This window comes from Camelus dromedarius, chromosome 18, assembly GCF_036321535.1.
Source record: "Camelus dromedarius isolate mCamDro1 chromosome 18, mCamDro1.pat, whole genome shotgun sequence".
Classification (NCBI taxonomy): domain Eukaryota; kingdom Metazoa; phylum Chordata; class Mammalia; order Artiodactyla; family Camelidae; genus Camelus; species Camelus dromedarius.
Genome location: NC_087453.1, coordinates 12883720 through 12909349, shown reverse-complemented (window position 1 = coordinate 12909349; position 25630 = coordinate 12883720). Strand labels below are relative to the sequence as shown.

Sequence of the window (25630 nt, the reverse complement as noted above, 5' to 3'; positions counted from 1 at the left end):
CAAAAAAGAAACGATAATTAGGTGACATGAGAGAGGTGTTAGCTAATGCTAGGGTGACAATCATTTTGCAATATATAAGTGTATCAAATTCACACTTTGGACACCTGAAACATGTTATGTATCAATTATATGTCAGTAAACATAGAAACAAACAATAGCTTCAGGTAAACACTGAATATACCCTTTCCTGCGAGGACCCTGAATGATACAACCCTTTGAGGTCTTTTGAATGTTAGTATAATTTATTCCAAAGTAAATAAATAAATGTATTTTTTAAAATTTAGCATCTATTGGTACTAGGACTTTAAGAGAAACAGTTTAATTTATTCCTTACAACAACAGTAAGGGTAGGTATTATCATGCTCATTAACAGATAGGGAAACCAGGCTTCAAGAGGCAGTATGACCTCGGGGCAGCCACACAGCCAGGAAGGGGAAGGTTGGGGCTGGACCCCAGGTCAGCCTGATTCCCAAGCCTGCATCAGCCACTGCAGAATGAGCCCAAGGGGACAGTCCAGTCTAAACTCCTGCCTTACCCACAAGAAGAGGGTAAGGACCAGGTTAAGATCCAGGTTTTCTTGAGCTGGTCCTGCTCTATCTGATGTTCTCTAATGCTTGCTTGGAGCTGGAAGGCTTGACTGATATGCAGGCAGCTGGGTGATATTAAAAATATCTAGCAACTGATATTGGCTGGGGTGGGGGGAGTCCCCCTGCTGAGCCAGGTGGTTAACCATTTAGTTGCTGGGCTCTGGGAAAGATGATGTCCTGGGCAAGAGGTCAGGTGTACAGGACAGTAGCAGGGGATGGGGAGCACTCAGGGGGCTCAGGGTATAAACTGGAATATTGCAAAACTTTAGCAACTGGCAAACCCCTTTTAGTCTCCTGCTCTGGAAACCTGAAAGACTTCAGATAGCCTAGAGGTGGCCGTCTCCAGAGAGCCATGACTGTCACCATGGCCCCGGAGGAGGACAGAGCCTGCTGGAGAACGGCCTCACCTTTTGCCCACTCCACTGCTTGTGTCCAATCGAGCCAGGAGGATGCTGCATTCCCTGGGCCCCTTACCATCATCACTATCATTATCATTAACAGGCAATATTTGTTGAGCACTTACTATGTGCCAGCCCCGAGCCAGGACATTTCCATGTATTATTTCACTTAATCCTCACAATATTCTCTAAGTAGATATCATGATCAATTTCCATTTTACAGGTGAGAAAACTAAGGATGAGAAGGTTATCTAACCTGCCCAACTCACACAGTCAATAAAGGGGGAAAGCCAGGAATTCCAGTGTGGCTAACAGCAAAATAAGAAGACAGAAGCATTAGTTCGTGCTGGAGTCAGATGACCTGATTTCAAACCCCAGCTCCTCCATGTCCCAGTTGTGTGACCTTTACCAAGTCATGGAATCTGTCCAGATCTCAGTTTCACCATCTGTAAAGTGGGTTATAGCACTTTGCTGTCACTAGAATTATTGTGAGGCTCAAGCAAATTGTGGCACGTGATGTGTATATTCATTCAATTGTGACAAGTAGTTGCTAAGCACCTACTGTGTGCCATGTCCTGGGCTAGATGGAGGGATACAACAGTGAACGGAAGAAACTAACCTCCTGGAACTTACAGACTGGTCTAGCATGGTACTCTTTGCACCATAGGCACCCCATAAATGGTAGCTGCTATTTTCATTATTATTTCTTTAGAGAGTGATTCTTCTCCCCCAGGGTTGGACTTCCCACCCAGGGCTACTGGGATCGCCTGCTGAGCCTGTGGACTTGGCTCTGGGTGTGCTCTGCTCCCTCCACCCCACCCCTCCCGGTGAGCCAGCCTGCAATGGCATCCCACAAGCCCCGAATCAGCAGACATCGCCTGCCTAAATAAGGACAAGGCGCCCAGGAGAGCTTTCTGTGAGCTGGAGGAATGTGACAGCTGAGCCCTCCCTCCCCAGCACCCTCCCCCGCCTCCGGCCCCTCCCCAGGTGGGGCTCCGCTGCAGCATTCCAGTTTTCCCCAGAGCAGCCCCCAGTGTCCCTGACACCCACCTCACCCCACTCCAAGTGGCTCTGAAAACTGATAAGGAGCCTTCGGAAGGAATTCCAGGCAGCTACATCTGCTCCTCGGGGCTGGCATCCCTGCTGCCACACAGGGAGGAAGAAACCTCAGGGGAGGGGCCGAACCCAGCCCCAGCCCTGGAAAATCACATCCCTTGGCTCGAAAAGCATTTCCAGAAATTTTATTTGGCCTCAGGCGCTGGACCAGGTGTGAGGTCCCCAGAGGAGATTCCGATCATATTGCTGTCTTCCTGTCCCCGAAACCGCATCACAGCAGTCATGACTGGGACAAGTTCATGGCGCCTGGTGGGGTGGGGAGGGGAAGACACATCCAGCCCAGAGCATGGGGTCGGGGGAGACCTCTTAGAGAAGTTCTTGCTGAGATAGCGGTTGAGCGGGGGAACTCTGGCACCAGATGACCTGCGTTCCCATCCTAGCCCTGCTCCTTCCTAGCTGTGTGACCTTCAGCAAGTTACTTTACCACTCTGTACCTCCATTTCCCCATCTGTGAAATGGGATAATAATGGCACCAGCCTCACAAAGTTGGAAGGACCAAATGCGTTGGTATTTGTGAAGTGCTTAGAGCAGTAAGGGGGGTCGTGTCCTCAGGCCTTTCTTAGGGTGACCAGAGAGCTTATCATTCAAACCAGGGCACCTGAGGGTGAAAGGGAGGCTGTTTATAATTATGCCTAACATGATCAGGGCAATCTCAGGTATATGAGGCTGTGTAGTCTTCCCAGCCTTGACCACAACTAAGGTGCCAAGTGGGGCTGAAGGCAGACAGCAACTGTCTGTCATCTTTGTAAGTCAGGCCTGCAAGGGGTAACACCATCCCTGGCACACAGTAGGTACACACAAGGGCTGCTGAGATTTTGTTTGTTTCAACAGATCGGACCTTCAGATTTCCCAGGAAGAATAAGTAGCCCTTATGATGAAGATATTTAAAACCAAGACTTAAAACTAGAGTCCAAGGAAAAACTTGAGGATTTTAAGGCATTAATTAAGAGACCTTTATTGAGCTCTTCATGTGGGTCCAGGCCTGGGCCCCGGGGGGTGGGGTGAAGGGGGAGGAGAAAGAGGTGTCATAAGGAAGCAACACAAAGATGTAAAGCATTCTATTCCTGGTGACCAACCATGGCTGGTCAGATAATGAGGAAGGATTTGGAAGCAGGACCTGACCTGATACACAGAAAAGACACCATCAGAAGGGATCAGACCATGGGTGGGTCTGAGGGATGTGATCATGGGAACAGATCAAATACAGAGTGAAGGCAGAGAGGTGGGCAGGAAGGGGCCTAAGGATTGGGAAGAGCACGTCATGATGGTTAAGAACCAGGTCCTGGACCAGACTAGAGGGTCCAAGTCTCATCTCCACCCCTTATGCACTGGCTGACCTCTGGCAACTCATACGATCTACTTCACCTCACTTTCCGCAGCAATAAAATGGAACAGATGCTACCTTTGCCCTTCAGGGTTGCCCGGAGACCAAGTGAGATGATGCCTGTGAAATTCCATCCAGTTCACGACACGTTGCAAACGGAGAATGTACGCTCCACAAGGAAGGATTTTGTCTGTTTTGTTTATTGATGGACACCCCCCTGACCCCCCCAGCACCAAGAACAGGGCCTGACCCACAGTAGGTGCATAATAAAAAATCTGTTGAATGAATAAATGGCAGCTATTATGAGAATTAATATCATAGTTACTATGCAGTGATAGGCCTGGCCGAGCTGGAGCAGAAGAAAATAAAGGAGCTTTTTACAGACAAGGAAACAGGCTGAGACAGGTGAAGGGATTTGCTGGAGGTCACATGGCCAACAAGTCACAGACCAGGATCTGCCTCCCTGGCCCCTCCTCCTCCTGTCCTCCCTTTCTTCCTGCCTTCTCTAAGCACTCCCTGGGCTCCTCTTAAGTGCAGGCATCCGACAACATAACAGGGATGTAAAGAAGCTTAAAGCCAGCGTTCTGGCCATAAGGCATTTATAGACCAATAAAGAAAACCTATAGGAAAACCATCCAGTTGGGAAAGTTCAGGCTTACAAATCAGGGAGCCCTGAAGAAAAAAGGACATGGCAAACTTCCCTGTAAATGAGAGCTCTGAGAAATCAAACTGGGGACTCAGCGTGTGCTGGGGCTGGCCCAAGCAGGCTCCAGCCTGCTCAAGAGAGACAATTATTCACATCTCTTCCCAGCTGTGTGTTCGGCGACAGGACACTGGTAGCTTGACATCAGCCACAGTGGCAGTATTCACACCTTGGAAATTGGCAAACTTAAGGAAGCAGGGTTCTTTACCTCCACTCACCACCCTGCACCCCACCCCCCGCCAGCACCTCCGAGAGATACTTAGTCAGCACACTGCTTCTCAGAATAGGCATTAGCTAGAAAAAAGTTAACTGTCTCAGCAGATTCAGATCTTTGTTTCACCTGCTACCTGGACAATTTCTACCACGCCCACTTTGAAAAACAGATTACTAGCTCTCTTGACGAAAAGCACTTGAAGTTCGCCGTCTCCGACCGTAAGATCTCCCCTCCCTACTTATCACAGGACAGTTCTCGGAGTGGGTCTCAGGTGGCATCTGTGTAGAAAAGGAAACCTGCAGTTTGCTCTGTGAAGGAGTTGGTGGGGGCGGGGCGGCTGAAGGAGACCCCTCCAGACTGTGTCCTCTCTTCTCCCTGCATGTAGGTCTGAGAAAATGCAGTCTTAATTTAAATCTGGAGGCTGTGGTCTTATTTCCACATCTATATGAGCTGGTCAGATGGAGAAGAGAAGAAAGGAGTGAGGAAAGGGTGTTCTAAATAGAAGGAATTGCAGGAGCCAAGGCACAAAAAGGTGTACACACACACACACACACACACACACACACAACACACACACAGAGTGTTTAAGAAGCTGAGGAAAGTTTAGCCTGACAATGTCATGAGCAAATGAAGAATGAGGTACATCGGTAACTGGCATGTGGAAAACCTAGCCTCACCCGCTGCTGTCACACCTCGGTGCCTTTGCCTATGCTGGTCCCTCTGCCTGCTCTTCCACGCTGACCTCACCAGCTGCCTTGGCCCTGGTCCAGGCTGAAGTCATCTCCCAAAGAAGCCAAGGTAACAATAGCTGCACGTGGCTGGGGCGTGGGAAAGGCCAAGCAAACCCGCGAATCTGGGCGGCTGTTTTTCCCAAGGACTAGGCAAGGAGAGCTCAGTGCCCCAGGACACAGAAACAAACAGGGCAGGGACTTGCCCGGGGTCATTCAGCACTTCTGGGCTGAGGCCTTCTAACCCTCATACTATGTGGGTGGGAAGGAAAAATGGGACAGCCACTCCAGAAAGCCTCTGACCGTTGGGGGAATTTATTACAGAGATAACACCGCTCTGGGGGTGACATGATGAGCGGACAGCTTTATCTCACATAGCCGAACAGCAGAAGTCTGGAAGCTACCTAAACAGTCATGTGCAACAACAGCGGCCTGATTAAATCAATTACAATTCAGCTATATAATGGAATACCACGCGGGAGTTAAAACTGATAATGTTCTTTATTTGGAAAGATATGGAAAGCTCTTCAATATATATGCACACACAGCAAAGAGAAAAAGGCAAGGTTCACATGAATATATATATATACACACTATGCTACCTTCTGTGTCAGAAGGAGGAAAAGAAGAATTTCTGCCTTTGCTTACATTAGGTGGAACCATGTGAAATTGCCACTTTGTAGGTCAAATGTAAGTTTCACCATAATATATGCATAAAGTAACTCTGAAAGACACGGGGAAAACTGCAAATCACAGTGGCCCGTGGGGTATGGAAGTGGCGACCAGAGGGGGACAGGGGAAAGAAGACACTTTACATTTTTGTAACTGTGGATTCTGAACCATATGAATGTATAACCTATTAAAATATAAAGGAAAAAATAATTAGGGCATCAGGGCCAGCTTTTCTGCCACCTGATGTTTGTCTCTACATCCACCCCAGTGGGTGCTCAGGGAAGAACTATCTATGCCTGGTGCCCAGAGGTGTGTATGCGGGGGGGCTGCCCCAGGTGAGCTTCTGACAAACTCCCATCTAAAGAACCCGCTTTGTGATATTTCTAACCCTCTGCCTGCTGGGTCAGAGCTCAGGGGCCCCCACCCTTGGCCTGGCTTCTGGCAAGACTACTTCAAGTCCTGTGGGGTTACGGGGTTGGCAGCAGGCTGCCGTGACCTTCTGTTAATACCCGCCTTCCCAGATAGGGTTGCACGGAGCCAGGGCTGATGGCAAGAGCACTTGGGCAGTAATGCGATAACCCTTACGGGGGATGTGGCTTGGCCAAAAGTGGCTTTGGAGATGGAGCTCCCACTGCAGCCCCTCCCTCCCCTCTGTGGTCCCACCCACACCGCTGCTGGAGAGGTTCTCCCTGGGGTGACTGCTGGGATTATGGAAACACCTAGGTGATCCGATGGAGAGTTCACCTGGGCTAGGCTCTCTGGTTCCTCATTTAACAACACCAGAAGGAATCACTGAAGCAAGAGGAAGCATAGTTACAATAATAAAAGTGACAACTGCCACCACTGAGCAATGGCTGTGTGCCAGGCACTGTGGTTAGTACTTGACCTGCATTATCTCATTTTAGCCTCACAACACCCTCTGCGGTAGGTCCTGTGTTAATTTCCACCACTTTCCACAAGTGGGGAAACCGAGGCTCAGGGAAGTGACCTGCTGAAGGAAACAGTGTTATCCGACCCCAAAACCGATCACTAAACGATGTCTGTGCCTCTGTTTCTCCATCTGGAAAATGGAGAAATTGATGAGACTTGAAAACAGGGGCTGAGGGAAGGGATGGGGGCATGTTTGGACCAGAGAAGACTCTCAGAGATGTTAAGATCACAGTCTTTACATCTCTGCAGAGACATCGGGGGCAGGCATTGCTAACTGCTCACCAAATATCCATTCTCTCTTTCTTTCCTCCTAACAGAAGCCTAATCTGGTTCAGGGAAGCAATGAGTCCAGCTAAAAGCATTCACCTTCCCAGATTCCTTGCACCCAGATTCCTTGCACCTAAGGAAGGCCATGTATGAGACGTAAGTCCCCGGATGGGCTCCCTTCCCTATGAAGAGAAGCTGTTGCATTTTGACCTCTGCCCTGGGACTCGGAGGTGAACCTAGGGGCACAGTGGCCACCTCTGAGGACAAGGACTGAGGCTACATTCTAAAGAGACAGGAGGGAAAGACAGAGGGAGGTGGGTCCCTGAGGGCATCTTGGAGCTGCCACGTCAGCCTTGCTCAGCCTCTCTGATCTTCCTCTGTAAGAATACAAGCCTAGTGGTGAAGACAGCTTGTGTCACCTGCAGCTGAACGCGTTTCTAACTGAAACAGTCCCCAAAGGCAGACCGGGGACCAAAAAATAGAAGCTACAGAGAAGCAGAATGTTCTTCTGCTTTGAGAAAATCTAAAAGTCAAAATTGTCCAAAGTTGGCCCGGACTGGCTCAAGAGGTGGTGAGTTTCTTATGCCTGGGGACAGAGAAGCAGAGACTGAAAGGCCACTGGGCATGGATAACGGGACAGGAATTCTGACGTTGGCTGGGGCTGCACCAAATGGCCCTGTGCGCTTTAATCATACCCACTTTGAGAGGTGAGGAAAGGACCCCAGGATGCGAAATCAACCTCCTGCACCCTCCTGCATTTGTCTCAGGCTCTGCTTTCAGGGGAAACCAAACTGAAGACCCCATGAAGGTTGTGCTTACCAGAGTGGCATGGTCGGGCTTACATTTTTAAAGCTCACTCCAGCTGTTGCGTGAAGAGTTTAGGGAAGAAGAGGAGTGATGGGCTGATAAGGGGCCCTGACAGTGGGGCAGTGAGAGGGGAAGGTGGCCAGCACTGGGCTGGAGAGAAGAGGCTGGAGACACTCAGGGGCACGTGGTTGCCCCTCAGGCCTAGAGGCTTGGCAGCCAGGCAGGGTGATTTGGCGGTTTGGCCCTGGCCTGCCAGTCTGCGAGAACCAGCCTCGCAATTTCCATCCCTCAAGCCGGTCTGGCTCTGGAGACCTGTTGCAAAGGTGCTATTTTTAGAGAGTTGGGTGTTTACTTGAAAGATTTGAAGACTGGGCTTTATTTTTAACTCCTCTCCCGATGGCAGGGACTGGCTGGTATGGACTTAGGAAGTCAAGTGGAAGTTGGACGGGGCTTTGGAAACCCAGGGGAGTCAAACAGCCTGCGCTTGGGGAAGGATGAAGCTTGGGGGAAGAGCCCAGCCTCTCTGAATTCCACTTGCCTGACTCTCTGGGTAAGAAGCATGATGATCAAACCAGCTAGGGCCTCTCCTTACCGAGTACCAAAACCACTTAAAGTCCTCTACCCACATCATCTCATTCAGTCGTCACCACAACCCCGGGGGCAAGGCTGTACTGCCCCCATTCTACAGATGAGGAAAGCGAGACTCAGATAGGACCAAGGACACGTGGCCAGCAAGGACTAGAGCGGGATGTGAATCTTCATTTCTTTGTCTCCTATTGCTTTCAACCATTCTGTCGCCCAAATTCTGGCCAGCCACCAAGGTCAAGGCACAGAAGATCAGACTGGCAGGATAGGAACCTGAAATGTTGGAGCTCAAAGACTTTCTCTTCCAACAGAGGTTAAGGGGGTGGAGTCTGGATCAGAGAATTCGAAGCCTTGTTGTGTCAGTTATTTGGAGACTTGGGGTTAGTTTCCTCATCTGGGAAATGGGTAAATATAATAAACATCATCTCCCTCCTCAGGATGAACTGAGATGATGCATATAAAGGGAATTACACAGAGCCTGGTACCCAGCAGTGAGATCAGGTGGGCTGACCTGTGCCAGGCCCCATCCGAAGCCCCTGATCCTCCAGTGTGCCCCACAAGACTGGTTCTCTCATGATCCTCATCTCAGAGATGAAGAAACAGAAGGATAGAAAGTTTAAGGGAAAGGGATTTGCCTGTGAAGCTAGCGAGAGTCCAGGACTAGAACCCAGGTGGCCTGAGCCTGAGCCTGGGACCTCAAGCGCTCACTTCTGGTGATGCTCCCTCTGTCCCTGGCGCTGCTGGGGCTCAGCTCAGGTGCCATGGTCAAGACCAAGACCTGGCTTCACATGGTCACACCTTCCACTGGGATGTGGGAAAATCCTGGCACTGAAGGAAAGGGGCCTTTTTCTCCCACAGGTGCAGGCTGTTGGCCTTTCTAGATCGTGGTCCCTTTCTAGGCCTCGGTTTCTCCATCTGTGAAATGAGCATACTGGAATGCATCGTCTTCCCCGCTTTTTCTGAGGACACTGATGGGAGCTTGCTGGGTCTTTTCTCTGCTTCTCCACTCTCTCAGCTCAGGAGGCCTGGCTCCCCCAAACACATTGCCCCGTAGTTTGAACATGTTGGGCAAGATCCTCTCCCTCTCCAGACCACTCGGCTCAAAGGCCGGCCTTAGAGTCACAGCTGCCTCGTGTATATCATGAGAATCTGGCTCTGACAACTCAGGAAATTCCATTCATCCTGGTCTTCAGTCTCTGGGAGCAAAGGGATTTTGTCCATCTGGCAATTCTCAAAGGAGGGATGTGAAGGAGGGCAGGAGTCCAGGGCTGGGGGCTTTTCCAACATTTTGAGGCCACCCCTGGGAGTTTAATCCCTCTTTACAGAACGCCATATCCAGGAATCTCAGGAGGTAAGCCAGAAACAGAACAAGGAAAACTTTTGCCTCTGTATGGGCCTGGGCAGTTGAGGTGATCACTGGGTTCACAGAACACCTGGTCAATCTCAAAGAATTTGGCAAAGATGCAAAAGACTAATAACCATGGTGCTGGTGGGGGTGTGAGGAAAGCTGCCCTCTTACATTGTTTGAGGGGGTCATAAATGTGTTGCAACCCTTTTGGAGATGAACTGGGGTTCTGATAATAGTAAGAATGCACATTCTTTTTGACTCAGCAATTCCACTTCTAGGAATTTAACCTACCCATGTAGATCTGTGTAAGCAAGGACAGGCAGAAAAATGGGGGCACCCCAGCAGACGAAGGGCTTGACATGTCTTGCAACAATTATTTGTAAATATCAATTGAACATATTCTAAGGGGAGGGGTTCTGGGACATTAGACATGGGTGATTTGAATTTTTGCTTGTTTATGTTAATTCACTCAAGGGTACAATAGACCTTGTCAGAGGAGAGACCACCAAATTTATATTTTGACAGTGCACATCAAGTGTCAGCCCCTTGCAAAGACCTGGGCTAATGGCATTACTTTCAATACTTTCATACTTTCAATGCATCCCAACGATGCTTGAATATCCCTGATAGGATAAGGTACCTGGCTGAGCCATCCCTTTAAACAGCTCCATGAGCAAGAATAAAGGTCCAAGGATGTTCATGACAGCCTTGTTTGTAATCGTGAAAAACATGAAATGGTTTCAATCTCCATCAAAAGAGATCTGGTTAAATAAATTATGGTACATCCAAAGTATGGAATATTATGCAGCTGTTAAAAAGACTAAGGCAGATCTAGCATGTGTGTAAGATGAAAAGATCTTAACACATTTTAGGTAAAAAAAGCAAGCTGAAGAATATTAGGTATATAGTCCCAGTTGTGGAAAACAAGAATGAAAACAAAACAAAACAAAAAGACACAAACCAGAATAGGTAAGTGGAAGAATGCTATGGGTGAGCTGTTAACAATGGTTACTTTAAAGGTGCAACAAAGGTGGAAGTGGGAGAGGGGTTTTATTACTTTTTATCTTTTTATTATTCTGGATTTCATTAAATCTTAGCAACTATGTTGTTTTCAACAATGTAAAAAAGGAAAAAGGAAAAAAATATAGGAAAGAGAGAAGTTCACCACGTCTGAAGTAGCAGAAACTGTCTTGGCTAAGATCACAGACTCTGGGGCCAGAATTGTAGTTCTATCATTTACTAGCTATGTGACTTGGAGCATGTTTCAAAACTCTCTATGTGTCATAGTTAGAATTATATGAGTGAACTTAGCTAAGCATTTAGAACAGTGCCTGCTGCATAGTAAGATCGAAACTCCTTAACCTGGCATTCAAAGCCCATCCTCACCTGGCCCTAGGCTGCCTTCCTAGCCTCATCTCTAATCTCTTTCCTCACCCACATCAGCCCTGCCAATGACTCATTGCTCCCAAAATATACTACACACATTCCTACCTCCATAGCTCTACCTGGAATGCCCTTTCTTTCCCTCTTCTCCATCTGGCAAACTCCCAGAGCCACCCACCACCTGCAGGGAGTCTCCCAGACCACCTCTGGGGCAATTAGTTTTTCTTTGCTCACTTGTCCTTCTAACTCACCACAGACTGTGTCAAATCCCAGTCTGTCCTAGTGACTGGCTGTGAGTCGCCAGAGGATGCTGGCCATGCTGATCCACTGGGTGTCCAGTGTCCCAGCACAAGCCCAGCCCAGAGTAAGTGCTAATCAGTGTTTGTGAAGGAAAGCCAGCCAAAGATCAGATCATGGCTAAGAGCATTCTAGAACCAAGTCTCCTGACTCTGGGGTCTTGACTCCCAGCGCTGCTATTCCTCAGACGAATGACCTTGTTTGAGATACTTATCCTCTCTGTGCCTCATCTGTAAAATGGGAATAACAGTACCTTCTTCACAAGGTTGTTTGGAAGATTAAGTAAGTTAATATATTATGTAAGGTATTGAGGATCCTCCTGGCTCCTAGAAATATGTGGATACTTGTTAAGTAAAACAGGCTCCAACATGGACAATTACCTGGACCTAACTTAACCTAGCCCAGGGCCAGCCCCTCTCCCCCCAGGATGGTCTGCATACCCTGGAGTTGCTGGAAACGAGCGCTGGTAGGTGTGAAGTCATAGCTTGAAATAGCACCGTTCTTCTTGTTAGTCAAAGACAAAGCTTGGTCAGGTGCCTACAGGTCTTTCAGACCTGTCAATCTCTTGCCAATACCTCTTTTTAGCAAAAAGAGAGCAGACTTCAGGCTCTGCACTTACAGCATTAATAGTTTGACCTCAGACTCAAATAACATCATTCTGTCGTCAGAGCTTCCCATGATATTGGGCTCTCATTTTCAACAGTGACTCCCAAGACTTCCTTTTCAGTAACTGTACGTATTTTGAAGTAAGTTGATTTAAAGATAAATATTAAATTGGAAGGGAGGGGTCATACGTGGATATAGCAAAAATTTGGATTGTGGCATGTACAAGATGCAAGTTTGGGAAACAGCTTAGAGGGACTTAGAGACGGCAGAGTCTTCCCTCCTGGTGATATTCTCCAGGGAGACTCAGATCCGTGCAGAATAATTCATTATAATATGATTCGTTATAAGAGTGTGTATCTCCTTGCCTGCCTTCAGAACCCTTTACATGGCTATTTGTCTGCAACAATACTTTGAAAGAGGAATTCATGTCATTCCCATTTGACTGAAAGGGAAAGTGAGGCACAGCAAGGTGAGGTAACTTGCCCAAGATCACACAGCTTATAAGAAGCTAAACCCAGGTTCAAATCTGGGTTGTCCAATGCCACAGCCCAAGCTCTTAACTACTGCACCACAGGAGCTCCTGCTCACCTAAGAAATTCACCTCCCAGCAACTTGCAAAGTCAACTCTAATCCTTCACTCAATTTGGGGATTTCCAGGGCCAGTCTGGGGAGGGGAAGAGGGTAGGAAGGTGGAGGACCAGAGAACAGACCAATTCAGGGGGCTTTGTCTTCAGGGCCACACTGATGCTCCCCTGGTACAAAACCTGAGATGTTCCAAACCTCACGCCCTGGGGCTGCTGAGAACTCCTGCAGGCCAGCCCCTGCCTCTGCTGCAGGGGCATGGTGACAACAACAAAAATCCTAGACAATGACAACAACAGCTAAGACTTATTGAGAACTTCCTGCTTCCAGCCTGGTGCTGAGTATACAGCCTCTGATTCAACCCTCGTGAAAATGTTCCCAGGTAGATACCATCACTCTCCTTTCACACGTGAGAGAACTGAAGTCTGGAGAGAAGATACGGCCAGCAAGAGGCAGAGCCAAAGCCCCTCTCTTAACCACTCCCTGCGATCCTTTCAGAAAGGAGCCATTTATCAGGGTGTCGGCATGACAACCAGAAAAGTTTAAACACCTCCCCAAACATCCCAGCTTCGCTCCAGGGCCCAGTATTCATGACCTTAAAAGGCGTTACAAAAAGAGTTCATAGCCACACAATCAGACGGCATGAAGCTGGTTCCCCCTCGACCGCTTATTGGTAATGGATATCTCTTTGTCTCTTTCTGTTCCTCAGTTTCCCCATCTGGTCAGTGAAGGACTTAGACAATCTCCTTAGGGCCCTGAATGGGTCTAAAGCAACACTGTCCAATAAAAGTACAATGTGAGACCTATATGTAATTTTTTACTTTTCTAAGATAGCCACATTCAAAAGAGCTAAGAGAAACAAGTGAAATTGATAACAATACATTTTATCTAACCCACTATATCTACAATGTAATTATTTCAACCCATAATCAACATAAAAAAATTATTACTAGGTTACTTTATACTCTTTTCTTACTAAGTGTTTAGAATCCAGTGTGTGCTTCTCACTTAGAGCACATCTCCATCCACATTTCAAGAGCTTGAAAGACATATGGCTGGTGGCTACCATATTGGACAGCACAGATCTGGAATCTTTTTCAATCCATAGCCCATTTTTGGGGATAAGACATCTCAGCTTTCTCCTTTCCATCTGGGAAAGCTGTCCTGATCTTAGACTTTGAGCCAACAAGTTCCTTGCAAGCCCAGGGCAAGGAGTTCGAGGCTATAATGGACAGAGATCCCAGGCCTGCCCGGAAGGAGGAGGCTGCTGGGAAGGCTCTCTGTTCTCTGCAGCCTGATTACTCACCCAAGTCCCCGGGAGGCAGACAACCCTGCTTTTCCTCCTAACCCAAAGATTCCCTTAATTGGAAATTCAATCTCAGCTTAAAACTGAGCCAGGCAGCTGCCCCCCAAGTGGCCCCAGCCCCAAGGGCATACAGGACGGGGGATGCAAATCTCCCCTGCACTCCCCTCCCAGCAGCATCACGTGAAGGAAGCTGGCACCACCTTCACACAGAGACTCAGTTACCTACCGTGCGTCTGGCAGCCTTCTCAACACCTTCACATGCAAGGCCACAGCCTTGGCAGAAGGACAAGGAGGGCATGGAAAGCAAGGGAGTGGAGGAGCAAACAGAGAGCTTGGGGAAATCCCTCCTTCTCTGCAAGCTTCCATTTCCTCACATTTAAAATTGTTAAATAATGACAGTGACTGCTGTTACTGCTGGCTGCTTTGTGCCAGGCATTTTACAGGCATGAGTTCATCTACTCCTCAAAACAACCCCAGGAAGAAAGAAGACCCAGGGTTCAGAGTGGTGAAGCAACTTGAGCAAGGTCACACAGCAATTCAGTAGAAGGGCCAGAATTCCAACTCACAGTCTTCCAAATCAACAGCTTAAGCTCTTACCTAATCTAAGCCCTGCCGTGTCCCAGGGTGGCTCAGAATAGCCCTGGCTTATGCCTGTCATAACTATATACACTTGGCATAATAATTTTAAATACTCCCTTTGGAAGAAGAGAAAAGTCTTCCTTACGGGAGAATTCCAAATAATGTATGTGGCTACTTCCCCCTCCAAAAGGTGGAGCTTAATTCCAGACCCTTCTCCCTCCTGAGTGTGGGCTGAACTCAATGTCTGGATTCCAAAGATTCAGTTAGCGGAAAAAGGAAGATGGTAGCTTCACAGCAGAAAGAAACCTGGCAGACACCACCTTAAAGTCTTAATAGTAAGGTATGAATGTCGGCTTTGAGGAATGTATTATTGTAAGGAAAGAAGTCAACATTAGAACCTGGGCGGAGAACTCTCTGTACTGCCTTTGTGACTTTTCTGTAAATCTAAAATTATTACAGCATCAAAATGTTATTTTTTTATAAGTGCCCCCTTTTACTCATAAAAGTGTCCAGGTTTGAACAGTAAATTATATGATCACCAGGTCATAAGCCTGGCTTTCCCCTTAACCCAGAAATCATAAGAAAATTACCCCTACCTTCTTTCTGCCTTAATGATACTAACAACCTCACACATTTGTGGCAATTTAAAGATGACAAAGTTTAGGGATGGAAAGACGTGCTACTTAAAGCTTTGGAATCAGAAAGCCAGGGGCTGAAGTCCTGGTTCTCCCACTTGCTTGCCAGGTGGTCTCAGGTTTATTACCTTCCTTCTCTGGGCCTCAGTTTCCACATCTGTAAAATGAGTTCACTGAAGGACAACAATGACTAGTAACATTTATTGAGCCCTTGCTAGGTGTCCAGCATTGTAGTGGATACTGTGATGTGCCACTCAGTGTCCCCTTCGGAACCAAGGATTTATTTCTCCCCTCCTGTCACCCCTAACCCAGCTGCTCAGTGCGCTGCCGGCTGTCAGTCCTGTCCAGGGATTGTCCTTGGTGAGGAGAGTCACCCAGCCCCAGGTCATGCCCCTTTCTGGAAGTTAGCCTGCAACCAATGTGGAGGAGGTAAGATCCAGCTCTCTTACCTCAACTTAGGATAACTTTCAAGGTCATCTCCACTCCTCTGTGGCTGGCTGGGGCATGGTGGAGACTGCACTGCAGCCCAGCATCTCCCTTTGCCTGATCCTGCCTCCTTCCCTTCCCCATGAGTGTTGATCCTGAGAGTGCTCCCAGAAACTTCCTGCACACTGATGTCCATCTCAAAGTCGGCTTCCCGGGGAATTCGTCCCATGACAGGACTGTGAACCACAGGACCTGCACTATGTTTCTTACCTCTCTGATCAATCCTATTTTTATAGATGAGATGACTGAGGTTGATTTAGCCAAGAACATATAACCAAGAAATGGTGGCACCGCAGATAGGGAAACAGAAGTTCAGATGGGCAAGCTGATGTGCCCCGGTCTCTGAGTTAAAGATGGTGGAGCCCATATTTGGCCCTGGGTCTGCTCAACCCTGAAGAGCACACTCGCAGCCTCCGGCCCAGGCCATTTCGAGCCACCAGCAGGATTGCTGTAGGTGCTGGGACAGGCGAGTCCCTTTCACCACTGTCCTGCCGCATCCTCTGCTGTCCCTGCAGCTCACGCACACTAGCAAAATGGGAGTAATAATAGTACCTACTTCTTCATGATCTTGTAAAGGCTAAATGAGTTAATGTACATAAAGACCTCAGAATAACTGGCTCATAGAAAGCCTTTTATTAAGTGGTGGGTTAAAAACAAATCACATAAGCAGCATAAAGTTGCAAGTGTGAGATGTTCTATGAAGACATGCATGCGGATGAGTGAGTCAGCCTGTGATAGGAACTGGGCATCGTCAGCTCTCTAAGGGGGTCAGGCGTGATCTGAGCTCTGAAGGAGGAAAAGAAACTAAGGGGATGGGAAGGCAAAAGGAAGTCCAGGTAGAGGAACCAGCAGGACCAAAAGCCCTCCGGGAGGAAGAACTAAAGATGGATGATAAAAGGCCAGTGTGACTGGCATAGAGAAAAAAATTCAGGGCCAAGACAAAGAGTGGTAGACAATGAGGCTGGGTAGGAGGGCAGGAACCACCCACTACCTGGCTACTCATTCCAAGTTATTTGGGACAAGTCACTTTATCTCTCAGAGCCTCATTTAGCTCATCTGTAAAATAGAAATAAAAATAGTACCAGTGATGGGGAGGTATAGCTAAGTGGTAGAGCACATGCTTAGCATGCACAAGGTCCTGGGTTCATTTTTTAAAAATAGTACCAATCTTATAACTTTGTTAAGGAGATTGAATGAGTTGATGCTTGTAAACTATTTAAAATAGTGCCATGGACACAGCAGGTGTTATAAATGTTTGAAGACATTAGAACTTTTTCTGAAGTACAATGAGAAGACATACTGGGGTCTGAATATGGATGAAAGGGTAGGTGCTGAATGGGTGGAGGAGGATGGATGCAGGGCTGGAGGGTGGGTGGTTTAGTGAATGGAAGGGTAGATGGACTATTGGATGTAAGTACGGCTGGGTGATGAATGTGGTTAGATGGATGGATAATGGATAGATGGCTGAATGACTAGATAGGTGGGTGGGACTGGATGTTGTTTCAGTGGATGGAAGCATGGTTGGGTGATGGGGTAATTGGATAAATGGAGGTAATTTGGTGAATGAAGGTGGTTGTGTGAATGGATGCATGGTTGTATGTTAGGATGGGTGGTGGTTCAGTGGCTGGGAGAAGTTGAGTGAATGTGGGTGCTGGGGATGAAGGGATGGATGGTGGATGGCTGAATGGGTGTCTGGGTTGTTGGATGACTGTTTGGGTAGATGGATAGGTGGGTGATTGCATGGCTGAGTGGATAAAAAGATGGAAAGTTGAATGGGTGGATGAAGAAATGTAACGTTTAAGTGAATGGAGGGGTGAGGTGAATGGGTGGTTGGGAACGACTGAGTGGATGGATGGATAGATGGATGGGTAATTTGATGAGTAATGGATAGCTCGGTGAACAGATGACATCACATGCTGAAGCACCTCAAATGAACCCTCTAAAGTCACGGGGGAGCCCCTGGTGGTAAAAGAAGCAGAAACAAGCCTCCTAGGTTGCCCTACCCCAGAACCCCTTCCCAGAGTGAGGCGCAGCCCACCTGCGCCGCCCCGGGGTCCTACCTGGAGGCGGCGATCTCGGCCTTCTGGCGCGCTATGGCGGCGGCGCGCTGGGCGCCCTCCACGCCGTGCTCCACCTTCTGGCGGACCTTGCTGCTCTTGAGCGGCAGCACGCGGCGCTTGGTGCCCTTGACCAGCACGTTGTGGCGGTACTTGCCCTCCTCGCGGTGGCCGTCGGGCAGCGTGGTGCAGCCGTAGCCGTGGCGCAGGTTGTCCAGCCACTCGCCCTCGTAGCGGAGGCCGCTGGAACGCTCGCTCACGCCGAAGCCCGAGCGCTTGTCGTTCTTCCACTCGCCCATGTAGGTCTCGGTGGTGGTGGCGTCGATGTCGGCCTCGAAGGGCGCCGCCTCGTCGGCGCCCTCCCCCAGGCTGGCGGTGGACGCGGCGTCGCTGGCGCCCGAGCTGAGGTCGCTCTTGAGGAAGCTGACGCGGCTGCGCTGGCTGCCCAGGGACGTCCGCGACTCGGCGCGGCGCAGCTTCCCCAGCAGCGCGCCCCGCTGGAACAGGCCGCCGCCCTTGGCCGCCCGAGCCGCCGCCTCGGCGTTGGCCAGGAGGCTGAGCGCGAAGCCGCCGCGCGGGATGGCGGGCGCGGGCGGCGTCGGGCCGTCGGCGGCCGGCGACGAGGGCGAGTCCGGGGCCACCGTGCCGTTGCTGTGCTCGCTGCGCAGGGACGAGAGCGACGTGCGCAGCGGCGAGCGCACCACCACGGCCATCCCGTAGGGCACGCTCTGGCGCACGCCGTAGCCGTGGCGCATGCCGTTGGTGAACTGGCCTTGGTACGTCCCTGCGGGCGAGGAGAGGGCCCGTCAGTGGGGCGGCCCGACGCGGGGCGGCGGTGGGGGCGGGTGGGGGCGGGTGGGGCCCAGGGGTGCCGGGGCAGGAGTGGACCTGGCCATCGCGGGGCCGGGAGTGCGGGGATACCGAAGCTCACGAGGCTCCGAGAGTGTGAGGTTGCGTGAGTGTGCAAGAACAAACGCATGCAGTGGTGTGAATATTTTCACTGGCGGGAACTCAGCAAAGTCACAAGCGTGCAAGATGTTGGGAGGTGGTGTGACGTGGAGCGTCAGTGGGTGAAGTTGCCTGAGCAGGTGAGGCCCCGGGAGCTCATGGGGTTAAACGAGTGTGCCAGGATATGAGTGGACCAGCCAGAAGGAGTTTGCGTGGCAGTGTGAATATTTCTGTTGGTGGGAACACACGAGGGGCTTTAGTGTGCAAAATAGGGTAAGGTTGAGTGAGTCCGTTTTTAGTGTGAAGTTGTATGAGTAGGTGAGGTTCTGTGAGCATGAACTTAGACGAGTGTGCACAGATTGAGAATCACACAAGAGAGAATGAGTGTGCCAGCGTGTGAGTGGGGAAGACAGTGAGCTTGGCAGTAGCATGAATATTGCATTTGTGTGAGAGTGCAAGGCGGCAGGATCATGTAGAAGCATCAATGAGCAAGGCAGTGTGTGCACAGAGGGTGACTGAGATCTCACCAGCATGTCATCGTGGGATGTAATATAAGGTTAGGAGAGCGTCTGAGATCTTAAACGTGGAAAGGCCTTAAAAGAAAAGGCAAAGTTGAGTGAGGATGCAAGACCATTAGAGGATAAGAGTGCAAATTGTGTGCAGGCAGGGCTCTGTCCATATATGAGATTAAATGCGTGTGCGTGGTTATCCTAGTGTGCCAGGTGATGTGACTGTCCGAGGTTGTGGATGGATAAGATGGCTATGACAAGGAGTAGACATGGTGATGTGAATGTTGGAGAGCATGGGACTGTGCTGGAGAGCCTGGGCGAGTGTATGTTTGTGCAAGGCCGTGTGTAGAGAAGACTGTTATGGGCATGCATATCAGTGTCTTTTGACTATATGAGATCATGAGCATATAACACAGTGTGTACACCTTGCAGCGAGTGCCCAGGCGAGGCGATATTATGGGTATGTATGAGATCTGAGTACGCAAGGCCATCTGAGTGTTAGAGAGTAATCTGAGACACTCGAGGCTGAGTATGTGAGGTTTGCGTATTAGTGAAACTGAGACCTCGTAAGTCCACGTGTATGGAGATAGTGGCGTGTAGAAGGAAATATTAGTAAGAAAGCCTTGCATTCCATGAGTGTGAACACGTGAGCTCCTGGGAACAAGAGTCTGTGTGTGGGGGCCATGACGTGAGGAGAGGCAGCAATAGTAACGGTCAAGAGCACAGACTGCAGAGCCAGGCTGCTCGGTCCAAATTCTGCCTCTGCCCTTGCTAGCTGTGTAACCTTGGGCAAGTGACTTAACCTCTGTGTGCCTCAGCTTTCTCACCCAGCAAACGGATAACAGCTGCCTCTTGACCTCATAGGGTTGCTGGAGGTTTAAATGAGTTAATATCACTGAAAAACTATGAAAGAAAAGATTCGTGTGTGATACTGTGATTCTACAAAATTGTGCTGGTGTGTGAGATCACTTTAGCTGTGTGAACAAGCTGATACGAAGCTGACAAAATGTCTTCATATTCCGCACCCACCCTAACAGGCTGTGCTCCCCAGGGCGCTGTCCACAACCTCCTCCCCACCGTCCCGGGGTGATTGCATCATCTGGTGTGTTTATAACTGCCATCTGTGTCCTGCTGACTCCACCAGACATATCCCCAACTTCTTCGGCTCTGCAGCTCCACGTGTCACCTGGAGATGGATGCCCCCAGATGTTACACAGCCATCTCCAACTCATCACCTCCCCTCGCTCCTACACACACCTGTTCCCCCTTCTTGGTCTTTCTTTCCCTGGCAGCACCTCTGAAAGCCATTTCTCTGCCACCTTCATCTTTGTGCCTTTAGTATATAGAACAGCACCTGACACAGAGTGCTGAAGTGAGGGAGGAAATTCCGAGCCCGTATTTTAAACACAAGCTGATATGTTGCCCTAGTTAACCAAAAACCAAATGGCCTCCCAGCAAGTACCCAGGATGTCTGGTAAGGGACTCCTAAGTTCAACCAGACAGGCGTGCTCCTGTTGGACCTTTGCGCTGGCTGTTGCCTCTGCCTAGAGCGCTTCCTCCTGGCGTTTTTTAAGTCTCTGCTCAATGAGACCTACCTGACCACTGTGTTTAAAATTGCAATCTGCCCGAGTCCCCACCCAGTATCTGTGATCTACTTTTACTTTTCTCTATAACGTGTATCGCCTTCTAATATAAGCTTTACATGACTTATTATATTTACTGCTTTTCGTCCCCTGCTAGAATGGGAGCTCCATGGGTGCAGGGCCCTGTCCTGTTGTGTTCTCTGATGTAGCATGACACGTAGAGGTGCTCCATAAAGATTTGCTGATTGATTGGTGAGCCTGTCCGGAAATGCCATCTCACTGTGTGACCTTGGGCAACTCTCTTCCCTTCTTACGGCTTCAATTGCCCCATCAGTCAATGACGTGTTGGCTATGAGGCTCTCTAAGGTTTGGCCTCACTTTGAGACACTGGGCTTCTAGGAATCTGGGCACTATGACTCTGGAGGCAAAGGACAGCGAGTCCACGTGACTCTGCACTGCCTGGTCCCTCCCAGCACAGGCTGCTCCAGCTCAGGGTCCCGCTCCTACACTGCCCCAGCCCTCTGGGCTTGAAGAGCCCCTGCAAGGATCATGTACAGTGTAGGGGCTCACTTCTGCCTTTCAGCAGTCCTGTGAGGTGGGTCCCATGCGGATGCTCGTTTAGAGGAGAGGGAGTTGGTGGTCTGAGAAGTTAAGCGACTTGACTAAGGAAACAGGATCCAAACGCATGTCTATCTGATGCCCAGAGCTCACTCTCTGAGCCCACGGTTCTCAACCCTGGCTTCTCCTTCCCGTGAGAAGCTAAAAATAAAACACAGATCCCTGGGCCTCACCACCTGAAATTCTGCCTTAATTTGTTAGGGATATCCCCTCAGTACAGCAGACAGGAACAGCCAGGGATAAGAGGAACAGCAGGGCTCAGCTCCCTTCAATGACCAGCCACAGAAAACCAACGATCATGGAATATAAACCATAAAAGGGCCAAAAAGAAAAGAGAGAGACAGAGAGAGAAGAGTGTCGGGCATGATCTCACAAAGGAAAATGCAGAGATAATCTCCATTTCATAGGCGGATTAATGCTCAGAGAGGTTTTGTGATTTGCCCAAAGTCACACAGTGAGGGAGGAGCAGAACTGAGATTTGAACTGAGGTCTGACTCATGCTAAGGAAGTGGGAAAATAGGTTTATGTGACAGGTGCAGGGAACAGAGAAATGAGAGTGGGGTACAAAGGATGACAAAATAAGGAGATGGATAGACAGAAATCGATGTATTCTGTTTTCCAAGCTCATCCACATGGGGCCACATTGTGCAGAAAGCAAAGGGGCAGACAAAAGCCCCAGAGACAAAGACAGACTGGTTCCAAACATCATCTAAGCTGGGGAACCCTGGACAGGCTACTTCTGATACTCAATTTCCTCACCTGGAAAATGGAACAATAATACCTGCTTTCCGGCATTTTCGGGAAGTTTAAAAAGGAGACAACAAAAGATGGAAACAACACAAATGTCCATCAACTGGGAAATGGATAAACAAACTGTGCTCAACCACACAGTAGAATACTAGTCAGTGATAAAAAGTAGCAGGTCACTGATACACACCCCAACATGAATGGATCTCAAAAACATGCCAAGGGAATGAAGTTGGCAACAAAAGAGTACAAACTGTATGATTCCAATGACATGAAAGCCTGGGGGAAAAAACCCCACCTATTGTGACAGAAAGCAGATCTGTGATTATCAGGGCAGGCAGGAGAGGTCCACGGTGGAGTGGATGGAAGTTGATAGAAATGTTCTGTTATCTTGACTGTGCTGCTGGTTACACAGGTGTATACATTTGTCAAGACTGTACACTTAAAATGTATTTTGTTGCATGGAAATTAGACCTCAATAAAGTTGACTTGATAAATTACAAATTTGAAAATGAACTTTTAAGGAGAATAATCTACCCAGCACAGTATCCTGCAAATATCCACCAGGAAATCCTATCAGTGCTTTTCCAGGTGAATCTAGAATGTGGTTCCTTCTCATCACCCCCACTGCTACTAGAGGGTGGTCCGAACCACCATGAGTTCTCACCTGGATTTCCATAATGGCCACCTTCACCCTTGTCCTCTTCCACCTATTCCTAACACACCAATCAGAAGGGTTTTGTTCAAATATAGTAAGTCATATCATGACACTGCTCTGCTCTTTCTCACTCTGAAGAAAAGCTGAAGTCCTTAGTGACCCACAAGGCCCTACCTGATCTCATCCCCATCACTCCTCTGTCCTCACCTCCTCTCATTCTCCCCTTTCCCTCACTTCACTCTAGCCACAAAGGCCTCCTTGCTGTTCCTCCCATACCCTAGCCATGGTCCTGCCTCAGGGCCTTTGCATTTGCTGTTCCATCTGCCTAGAATGTTCTTCCTCTAGATACCTGCATGCATCAGTCCCTCACCACATTCAAGCCTTTACTCAAATATCATTTCACTGAAGCCTCCCTGACCACCTTGTTTAAAATTATAATCCCCACCCAAGGTTTTTTATCTCCCTTCTTTCCTTTCTTCCCCCATATAGCATATCTAATATTACATATATTTTGCCCTTTATTTTGCTTACTGATCACCTCCCATACTGGAGTGTAAGTTCCATAAAGGCAGGGATTTCATTCTTTTTCACTGCTGTATCCTTAGTACCTAGAACAGTACCATATAAGTATTCAATAAATAGTTGTTGAAAGAATGAGTGAATAGCATGCATCTTCTAACTGTTTTCTCTTCTTTCTGCTCTATCCATCTGAAAATAGGTCTGTGAAAATGACCAGAAAGATATTTAACAGTTCCTGTAAGACTCAACCAAGATGACAAGATGACACAGCTAATGAATGCATGGAGCCAAAATTTACAACCATGTCTAGCTGTGCTCCTGCCGGAAGTCTCAGAAGAAAAAAGAAAAAAAAAATACGAAAGGGGGAAGTGGTCAAGAATAGAGCAGAGAAGATGATAAACCGGAGGAAAGAAAGAAGACAGCTAATCTCTGGACTGGACAAGTTTGTGAAATCAAATCAACCAATCTACCTTTAGCTTAAGTCTGGCATGAGATGGGCTGACATGGCCCCTTTAAGCCCAAGAAAAACTAAGATTGCAACAGGAGAGCCATTCTCGGCCTCCAGTTGGGGAGGAAATGGCCAGGCTATATTAGGAAACTTACAAGCAAGTAGCAAGAGGCACAGACACCCAGGGGAGGCTGGAGTGACAGGGCCCTGGGAAGGGGGAAAAGCCAAGGGCTGGGGCCATCCCCTGCCTGACTCTCTCTAAGACAAGACAGTTCTCTCTGGGGACGAGAAGAATGCATCCGAAGAGGGAGAGGAGGACCCACCCGCAGCCGTCGGACTGAGAGGGGCCCTCTGTTTAACGAAGTGCCTCCTGATACCCTTTGGGATGGTCCCCTCCCTTGGACTTATAGACATTACAAAGCTTCCCCCTGCCCTCAGGGTAAGGACCAAGATTCTCAGCAGCCTACAAGGGCTGGCATGGGTCCCTGCCCACCTCTCCTGACTCATCTTGACTGCCTCTCCAGTCACCCCTTGCCTTCCTACTACAGGGCCTTTGCATGTGCTTCCCCTCTTCTTCTTGGCGTGCTCTTTTCCTCTCTCCTCCCCCAGCCAACTTCTACTGATACTTTAAGCTTCAGTTTGAATCTGACTTCATCCAGGATGATTTCTCACCCCTACCCCCTGAGTAGTGCCACACGACATCATGTCACCCAGTATCTCTTCTGGACCTTGTGCACAATGGCAGCAAAATAATTCTTATGATTATTTGTTCACCTGAAGCCTTTCCTACCAGACTTTGGTTTCCGAGAGAGAGGGAACCACACCTAGCTCATTTGCTATGACCTCAGCCTCTAGCACAGCACCCGGGCCTGAGGAAGCCCTCAGTGAGCATCTGATGAATCTGGGAGTATCTTCTCCCAGACGACACCCTTCTGTTTTCCAGGATCAGGAACCGTATCTTCTCCTTCCCTTTATGACTCAGCACATGGTAAGTGCTCAGTGGGGACTGGCAGTGCTGCCAAAAATGTTCACGTCCAGATTCAGAAGCTCAAACTCTGGGAGTTATTGGGGTCTTTGTAAAAGGCTGATGGAGGCTGAAATCAGGGTCAATGCAGTTCTAATATACAGACCAGGCTCCTAAATTTAATAAAACCTGAATATCGCCTTCTCCCTGCAGTTCCCTCTTCTGGTTTATTATCAAGTAACCTGGGTTTTAAACTTAACTCTGACGCTGAATAGTTCTAAAACATGCCTATGTTATTGAAGCCCAATAAGCCTCAGTTGTCCTTCTGTAAAACAGAAGTAATGATACCTACTTCATTCATTCATTGGCTCTTCATTCCTTTTTTTGAATCAGTAAGTATTTGCTATGGAGCCTGCATTCATAGGGCAAGGTGCTGGGATGCAGGAGTGAATAAATTCCCTGCCCTCAAGAGGCTTGGAGTCTAGTGCCAAGAATAGACTAGATTTAACCAATCATCACAGAATAAATGTTAGGCAGCCCCAGCAGTGGTCCAGAGAGATGACAGTCCAGGTCTTGGGTGGCAGTGGAGTAGAGAGGGTTGGTTGACCAAAGATTAGGTGAACTCTCTGTGAGGCAGCCAGCACACAGCACACAGCAAGTGCTCAATAAAGGCTAGCTTTTTGGCAGATCAGAGTCTTTGCTCAGAAAAGCTAGCCCAGAAAGGATTAACTGGGAAGATGAAGAGGTGCCAGGGAGGACCGAGAGAACTCAGAGGGAGAGAATAAGACCAGCTCCAGGTTTCCGCCTCCGTCTGTGTGTTTGTAAGAGAGCAGGCTTGTGTCCTGGAATGCCCAGCTTTTGCTGGTTTGGGGCCACCTCTGAGTCAGGGAGGCCTCCGTGCTTCTGTCCTTGGGAGGAAGAACACTTGGGAGTCTGTTCCTCAGTGAGACTTGCCTCCACACCACCTAGACACACAGGGTGGAGTGATTTCTGCAAGTCACATCTATACTATAAGATCCATTCTCT

The 25630-nt window shown here is 48.8% G+C and overlaps 1 protein-coding gene across 1 annotated transcript in view; it reads right to left on the bottom strand.

Moving 5' to 3' along the window:
• The window catches only part of JPH2 (junctophilin 2), a 57362-nt gene that overhangs the window by 16931 nt on the left and 14801 nt on the right, over nt 1-25630 (bottom strand). The window contains exon 2 of the mRNA XM_064475659.1: nt 17614-18394. Coding sequence (XP_064331729.1) covers nt 17614-18394 — 781 coding nt within the window. The remainder of the gene's footprint in view (nt 1-17613; nt 18395-25630) is intronic.